Here is a 9,049-nt window from a genome sequence, read left to right on the forward strand (position 1 = left end):
AAAATTAAATTAGACAAAATGCAAAGTAAAAAATAGATAAATGAAATAAATTAAGAAAATGGTCTTAAAAAAAAAAACTTTTCCTAACCTCCCCCCTATTTTTTTTTTTTTTTTTTGTAAAAGAGGGCGGCACCTCCATTCATTTATTAATATACCCTCGTTCTTGCTTGCTCAATCATTCATGTGCCTTATAAGAGAGACATGTTCTAGTCATCTTCTCTAGCGACTCGTTAGAGAGACATTGAAACCCTAGGTGATGTAGCTCTGCCTCCTAGCTAACGCTGACATAGAAAATATTCCTTGGCACATTGCACAAACTCCTTTAGCTCCAACGACCCCTCCCATGACCTCTAAAGTAATTGAAAACCCACAAAAACATAGCCTTTAGCTCTGTTGATTCTCACACGACTTTCAAAGCGGTAAAAAATGTAATGATTTCAAAAATTGTATACATGGAAATGTAAAAATAAAAATAAAAAAATTAAAAATTCATTTAATTAGTTTTAAAATTTTAAATAATTATTATTAATTAAATAATAATAATAATAATAATAATAATAAATATTTTATATATATGTGTTTTACGACCTAAAGGATCTTGAGATCCTTCAGGAAGCAAATACAGAGGCGCCCCCCCTTTCTTTCTTCACATTCCCTCCGTTTCCCCCTTCTCTCTCTTCTCATTTTTTCGGCCAATATACAGTCGATCAGAAAACCGAAGACATTGCTGGGTACCACTGACATTCTTATCGGAGCGATTTGTCGTAGAAGCGGCATAGGCTTCACTCCTGGGAAAAGGTATATTCCTTTTCTTTCCATAATTTCTTCTTTAATCTCTAGCTAAATCGATGATCGGGCACCATCACGGGGTTCTAGTCTCGATTGTCGTTATTTTGGCTGGAGCAAATTTTTAATTTGGGGGTCCAAGGCACCACTCCAAAGCGAGAGTGAGATTTAGGGAATTAAAGAAATTGGTTGTTTTGGGGGGTTTAATTGTTATTTGAAATTTATGGGCTTAGGAAATGTTAAAGTAATATTTTATTTAGGGTTGATTTGATTAAATTAGGGTTATTGAATGAGGGTTCGGGTGAGTGCTGCAAGCATCGTTTTGGAGTCCCTGATGGCGTAGTTTCAGAAAACCAAGTAAATGGATTAAGTTAAGTCAGTAATTTTATGGAATTTGAATCAATTTAATTGTTATGTTTATATATATAAAACTTGGTTTGAGAATTCGGAGGTTATTTTCGAAAACCCCCATTCGGATTGATTCATTTTACAAAATTAGGATATATGATATGTAATTTTGTATAAAATGAATGGTGGACAATTGAATATATATATATATATATATATATATATATATATATATATGAGTGCATTTAAATATGAAATTGTATGACAGATAATCTAAATGGGTTGGAAATTATAAAATACTAAATTGTTTGAGAAATACTAGAAATGCTTGTGAAAATACTAGAACTGTTTATGAAATGCAAGACTTTGAAATAACAGCTAGTGGTCGGGTATTGTTTGATTGGTCAAGGACTAGAATTATTATTTGATGGCCGAGGGCTGAGTTTTAATTGACGGCTATACGTTGGGTTGTATTTTTTGGTCGAAGGCTAGGTTTTTGGAATAACAGGAAATATATGTGAATTAATGTTTTAAATTTTGATTTCTATTATCTAAATTGCATGATATGCTCTAAGAACTCTAAGGACCAGTGAGTTGTAGGCACGGTACCATTGCTAGGGATTTGTTATGTGGTCATGTGCGCCCACACCTGAGTTAAGAGGTGTAGGGTGGCCTTATCCGATTTGCCTACGTAAGGTGAATGTACCCTCCTGGGTAAGGGCAATCGGACCAGCAACTAGAATTGCATATACCTGCGGAGTATGTTATCAGAGAGTACATATAACTATTGTCTAGGTGGATCCCCTAGGACATTAGTCCAGCTTTCGGGCCGCACAACCCTGACCACGGGGGTTTATACATGGTAATTAGTCCCAGGGAATTGTCTTATATGCATATCTGTTAATTTATGTGAATATCAATAATTAATAAGATAACTTCGAGGGCTTGTTGAGAAAGATGAGTGTCCTACTAGTAGTAATGGTATTAGAGCAGAGGGAAACTACTTGTATGGGCGGGTAATCTTCCTTATCCTCGGCTAGTTGTGTGTGTGAGTGTAAAATAAGAATGATTTCATAAATGTGTTTATTTACTTAGTGAACTGGTTATTTTCTGTACTCTAAATGCATGCTGGCCACACACTAACATTAACTTAGTCTTTCTCTTACTGAACTGTGCCTCACCCCTACTTTACAAATTATCTTTTCAAGAAATCTTAGGGATTGGGTCTAGCAGGCTAGAGGAGCCGAACTAGTGGTTTAAATTTATGTTGGTGGTGTGTATGGACAGAGATTTTATTTTTGTATAGTTTTATGAGATGTAATTATGTGAAAATGAAGATATTTGTGTATAAAGATAGTTAGAACTCTAGTAGCACCCCTAGGCCCACGTGGCGGGTCAGGGTCATTATAGGTGGTATCAGAGTCTAGGTTTGCTAGGTTCTGCAAACTTTGGGGATTGATAATTAACAGAGTATAGGTTGAGATAAGATAGGGATATAAGTGGGTAGATTAAGATAGATTTTGGTCTTGAAGCATGGAGGAATAAATCTATTCACAGACTTCTATGATTTTTTGAATCAGTCGCGAGTTTCAAAAAACCATGGTAAATTCATCGATGGTTTCGTTTCTGGGTTAAGGGACTGGAACTCAGAAAATTTAGGTTAGAATGTTAGGATGAGTGGGTATATGTGTGAAGTTAATGTTAGGATGAAGATTTTTACCTCAATGGTCTTGTGATAGAATTGAAATATGAATTATTAAATTAGAACCCGTATATTATATCAATTCCATTATTCCATACTTGCATTAATTATGTTAAATGTGAAATTTCTAAGTCAGATTATATCCTATTTACAGGATGGATTCCAAGGGAAAAGATATTGTAATTAAAGGGGATACCTTTAGTGAGGATGATGCTAATGCTTCAGCAGTGCTGCGAAATATAGCGCGGCAAGCTAGAAAGGAGAATAAGAGGGACTCTAGAGAGCAAGATCAGCCAGTGGTTGATAGGGGTTGCACATTTCAGCAGTTCACCCAGGCGAACCTATCGGTGTTTGCAGGTGGACCGAACCCGATCGTAGTCGAAGATTGGGTTCAAGAAATAGAGAAGCTGTTGCGGGTGTTGGAGTGCACTAAGGAGCAAAATGTGAAGTATGCCACTTACAAATTAGTGGGGGAAGTAAAGAGATGGTGGCGATTGGCGAAACTGGTGGAGCAGCAACGCCCAGGGCCGATGGCTATCACTTGGAGCTGGTTCAAGGAAGTTTTCTTCGACAGGTATTTCCCTGTTGTGACCCGAACAATTAAGGTAAAGGAATTCCTACGTTTGACTTAGGGGCCCATGACTGTGCAGCAATATGCGGCCAAGTTTGTGGAGCTATCCCACTTTGCTCCACACATGGTCTCGAACGAGTCGCTGAAGGCACAGATATTTGAGAGGGGACTAAGACAGAGCATACGCGTGCAAGTGGTGGCATTGTTGACTTAGAGTTTTTCTAAGTTGGTGGATCGGGCCATGGCAATTGAGGCTAGTATCCAAGAGGAGGAGAGGGCAGTGAGTCAAAAGAAGAGGCCCTTACCTTAGGGATTTCAGACCAACACCAGTTAGAGTGCGTGGAGGAGATCTAGTAGCTTCTCAGGCTAGAGGCAAGAGACGGGGTATCAAGGTCGTCAAGGGGGTGAGCAGCGGCCCATCTGTCCTAGGTGCCATCAGAGACATTGGGGCAAGTGCAGAGTAGGATATGCTATCTGTTTTCGATGTGGAGAGGCAGGACATCGAATGTGAGATTGTTGCGTGGTGTTGAACTACACGCCACTGTAGCCGCAGTATCGAGGAGGTTTCCAGACACCTCGAGGTGGTCACCAGTGGGGTGCAGTTCAGGCGCGAGCATACTCATTTACGCCGGGTGATGTAGAGAACGTCGGCGATGTGGTGACAAGTACTATTTCCATACTGTCAGATATTGCCATTATATTATTTGATTGAGGTGCAACCCACTAATTTGTGTCTCGGGGATTTGTTAAACTATGTGGGTTAGAGGCTTAACTGTTAGAGACTGAGTTAGTAGTAAGGACACCGACAGGGTCATTGTTAATATGTAGCAAGGTGATTAGGGATTATCCAGTAGAGATTCAGGGGAGAGTGTTGTTTGCTAGCTTGATAGTCTTTGATATACATGGTTTTGACATTATTCTGGGCATGGACTCGCTAACATCCAGCTATGTGAGCATTGACTGTCGCGGGAAGGAGGTGATATTCAGACCTCCTAGGGAGCAGGAGTTTGTATTTGTTGGGTTGTGTGTGTGTTTGGCACCACGAATCCTTTCTGCTATCCAGGAGAAGAGGTTACTTTTGGGGGGATGCCAGGGTTACCTTACAATTGTGAAGGAAGCGCCGAAGGAGGAGCTCAAGTTGGAAGATATCCCAGTGATAAGGGAGTTCTCTGATATTTTTCCAGAGAATTTACTGGGGTTGCCTCCTGATCAGGAGGTGGAATTTACAATAGAGTTGATTCCAGGGACAACACCAATCTCTAAAACCCCATATAGAATGGCTTTAGCTAAATTAAAGGAATTAAAGGAACAACTACAAGAGTTTCTAGACATGGAGTTTATCAAACCGAGTGTATTACCCTGGGATGTACCGATGTTGTTTATGAAGAAGAAGGACGGGTCGATGAGAATGTGCATTGACTACCGAGAGATTAATAAAGTAACAGTGAAGAACAAGTATCCATTACCTCGAATTCACAACCTTTTTTATCAGCTTCAGGGTACGCAAATTTTCTCTATCTATGATCTAGATATTATGAGGTGAAGGTTAGATAAGATGATGTATCAAAGACTGCTTTTCGAACTTGGTACAGCCATTACGAGTTCTTGGTTATGCCGTTCGAGTTAACAAATGCTCCAATAGTATTCATGGATCTAATGAAGAGGGTATTCCATGAGTACTTAGACCAGTCTGTTATTGTGTTCATAGATGATATTTTGGTCTACTCGAGGAGCCCTAAGGAGCATGAAGCTCATCTGATACTAGTACTTATGGTGCTTAAGGAAAAGAAGTTATTTGCTAAACTTAAGAAATGTGAATTCTAACTAGAGCAGGCTACATTTTTGGGTCATGTGGTATCCATGGAAGGGATTTTAGTGGACTCAAGCAAAGTAGAGGCTGTAGTTGACTGGGCAAGGCCAAAGAACGTGCAAGAAGTCAGAAGTTTCCTAGGTCTTGCCAAATACTACCGCTGGTTTGTCGAGGGGTTCTCCATATTATTAGAGTCTTTGACACGACTCACGAAGAATAATGTGAAGTTTGACTAGACCGACGAATGTGAGCAGAGCTTCTAGGGGTTGAAACAGCATTTAGTCACTGCCCCAGTGTTGACCCTTCCAACGGGTGAGGGTGGATTTGAAATTTACAGTGACACATCATAGAAGGGACTTGGTTGTGTTCTAATACAGCAAGAGAAAGTCATTGCGTATGCATCTTGCCAGTTGAAAGAGTACGAAAAGAATTATCCTATGCATAGCTTGGAGCTGGCAGCAATTGTGTTTGCGTTAAAGATCTGTCGACACTACCTTTATGGTGTAAGGTGCGAGATCTTTACTGACTATAAGAGTCTTAATTACTTTTCCACCCAGAAGGAGTTGAATATGGGGTAACGCAGATGGCTCGAGTTGATAAAAGATTACGACTGCACCATTAACTATCACCCAGGAAAGACGAACGTGGTAGCCGATGCATTGAGTCAAAAAGCTAGGGGTACGTTAGCCTCAACAGTTATGACTTCGCACCAGATCATGATAGACCTAGAAAGGTTGGGTGTAATGTCGGTAGAAGGGAATCACCAGACGTTCATTTCTAGTCTGGTGGTTTAACTGATCTTACGGGAGAGAATCAGAACAACTCAGCATAAAAATGCAGAGTTAATGGAGATTGTAGAGAAGATACAGGATGAGCAGCACACAGACTTTAATGTTTTTGAGGATGTATTTTTCAGATTTCACACTCGATTGTGTGTGTCAAACGACGCAGAGATAAAGAGGACGATTCTAGGGGAAGCTTACTGCTCTCTCTGTATTATTCACCCGAATAGCACGAAGATGTATAGAGACTTGCGAGAATTGTTTTGGTGGAGTAACATGAAGAGGGAGATTGCTAGATTTGTGGGATAATGCTTGACATGTCAGAAGGTGAAGGCAGAACACTAGAGGCTAGCAGGACCACTTCAACCACTAGACATCCCTACGTGGAAGTGGGAGCATATCTCGATGGACTTTGTATCGAGATTGCCTTCAGCGGTGCATGGGCAGAATGTCATATAGGTAGTTGTTGACAGATTGACAAAGACTACCCATTTCATTCCGGTTAGAACTAATTACTCCATAAATAAGTTAGAAGAACTCTATATTTAGGAGATAGTCAGAATGCATGGCGTGCCCATGTCCATCATTTCAGATCGGGATTTGTGGTTCACTTCTCGGTTCTTGAAGAGTTTAAAGGGAGCGTTGGGTTCTCAACTCACTTTCAGTATTGCATTTTACTCTCAGACGGATGGACAGTCCGAACGAACTATTTAGATTCTCGAGGATATGCTATGGGCATGTGTGTTAGATTTTGGGGGCAGTTGGATCTAATATCTGCCGTTGGTTGAGTTTGCATACAATAACAATCACCAGATTGGAATGCCACCATATAAGACTTTATATGGTCGCCAGTGCTGATCTCCATTGTACTGGGATGAAGTAGGTAAGCGGCAAATTTTAGGACTAGAACTTGTTCAGTAGGTCTCTGCAAAGGTCGATCTTATCAGGGAAATGATTAAAGCAACTTAGAGTCAGCAGAAGAATTATGCGGATACTCGCTGATGAGAGCTAGAATTCGAGTAGGTGATATGATATTCTTGAGGATTGCTCCAATGAAGGGGGTGATGAGGTATGGAAAGAAGAGCAAACTGAGCCTTAGATACATTGGGCCGTTCGAGATTCTAGAGAGGATTGGTTTGGTGGCGTACAAGATCGCATTACCCCCAACACTGTCTAGGATACATGACATGTTCCACGTGTCCATGTTAAGAAGGTACGTTCCAGACCCCTCACATGTGATTAGTTATGAGTCGTTTGAGATCAGGGATGCTTTGGCATACGAGAAGGTACCAATTCAGATTTTGGATCGAAAAATACAGGAACTGCGTACCAAGGACATATCGTTAGTAAAGGTGCTGTGACAAAATCATGCAGTTGAGGAGGCTTCTTGGGAGTTAGAAACGGAAATATGCCAGAAGTACCGACAACTTTTCAGTGAGGTTTAGCACTAGGTAGGCAGGTGTATAGTTCTGAGTATAGATTATTTAGAGTAGGTTTGTTTTATCTGGTTTGTTATTGGTTTTGTTTATGGATGGTCTTTGGGAAGAGATTTGTTATGGTTATTGTAATTTCCCAAGACATTGTATGTAACCACAGTATTCCTCTGCCATAAGTGAGGGTAGTTAATAAACTTTGGACGATACCGTTATGTGGGTGGCTACCGACTCTTCTGTAGACAGGGATCGTGAGTTAAGAATGTGAAGGGTTATAGTTAACAAATTTCGAGGACGAAATTTTTGTAAGGAGGGGAGAATGTAATGACCTCAAAAACCGTATGCATGGAAAGGTAAAAAATTAAAAATAAATACAATAAAATAAAATTAAAATTAAAATTTATATTTATATTTATATTTTCAAATTAATTAAATTAATTTTAAATTTTAAATAATAATTATAATAGTATAATAAAATATTATATATATATTACAACTTGAAGGATCCTGAGATCCTTTAGGAATCAAATACAGAGGCGCCCCCCTTTCTTTCTTCACGTTCCCTCCATTTTCCCCTTCTCTCTCTTCTCATTTTCTTGGCCAATATACGGCCGATCAGAAAATCGAAGATACTATTAGGTTCCTATCTCCGCCACCGACATTCCTACCTAGCGGATTTGTCGTAGAAGCGGCATAGGCACTACTCCTGGGGAAAGGTATATTCCCTCTCTTTCCTTAATTTTTCCTTTAATTTTCAGCTAAATCGACGATCGGGCACCACCACAGGGTCCTAGTCTCGATTGTCGTCATTTTGACCTGGAGCATATTCTTTATTTGGGGGTCTTAGGCACCACTCCAAAGCGAGAGTGGGATTTAAGGAATTAAGGAAATTGGTTATTTTCGGGAGTTTAATTGTTATTTGAAATTTATGGGTTTAGGAAATGTTAAAGTAATATTTTATTTAGGGTTGATTTGATTAAATTAGGGTTATTGAATCAAGGTTCGGGTGAGTGCCGCATGCATCGTTTTGGGGTCCCTACTAGCGTAGTTTCAGGAAATCAGGTAAGGGGATTAAGTTAAATCCATAATTTTATGAAATTTGAATCAATTTAATTGTTATGTTTATATATATATATATATATATATATATATATATATATATATATATATATATATATATATATAAATTGATTTGAGAATTCAGGGGTTATTTTCGAAAACCCCCCATTCGGATTTATTCATTTTAAAAAATTAGGATATATGATATGTAATTTTGTATAAAATGAACGGTGGACAGTTGAATATATATATATATATATATATATATATATATATATATATATATATGAGTGTGTTTAAATATGAAATTGTGTGGCAGATGATTTGAATGAGTTGGAAATTATAAAATATTGAATTGTTTGAGAAATATTAGAAATGCTTGTGAAAATACTGGAATTATTTATGAAATGCAGGAGTTTGAAATAACGGCTAGTGGTCAAGTATTGTTTGATTGGCCAAGGGTCAGGAATTTTATTTGACGGCCGAGGGCCGAGTTTTAATTAATGACTATATATTAGGTTGTATTTTGTGGTTGGGGGTCAGGTTTTTGGAATAACA

General features: G+C 38.9%; 1 protein-coding gene across 1 annotated transcript; it reads left to right on the forward strand.

The window, feature by feature from the left end:
• The first annotated feature begins 2,991 nt into the window (after positions 1–2,991).
• On the forward strand, positions 2,992–3,621 carry LOC131160757 (uncharacterized). The gene is made up of 2 exons (XM_058116639.1): positions 2,992–3,441; positions 3,487–3,621. The coding sequence occupies exons 1-2, from the start codon at positions 2,992–2,994 to the stop codon at positions 3,619–3,621; spliced, it is 585 nt and encodes a 194-aa protein (XP_057972622.1).
• Positions 3,622–9,049: the final 5,428 nt, after the last annotated feature.

Source organism: Malania oleifera, chromosome 7, assembly GCF_029873635.1.
Source record: "Malania oleifera isolate guangnan ecotype guangnan chromosome 7, ASM2987363v1, whole genome shotgun sequence".
NCBI classification, from domain to species: Eukaryota; Viridiplantae; Streptophyta; class Magnoliopsida; order Santalales; family Ximeniaceae; genus Malania; species Malania oleifera.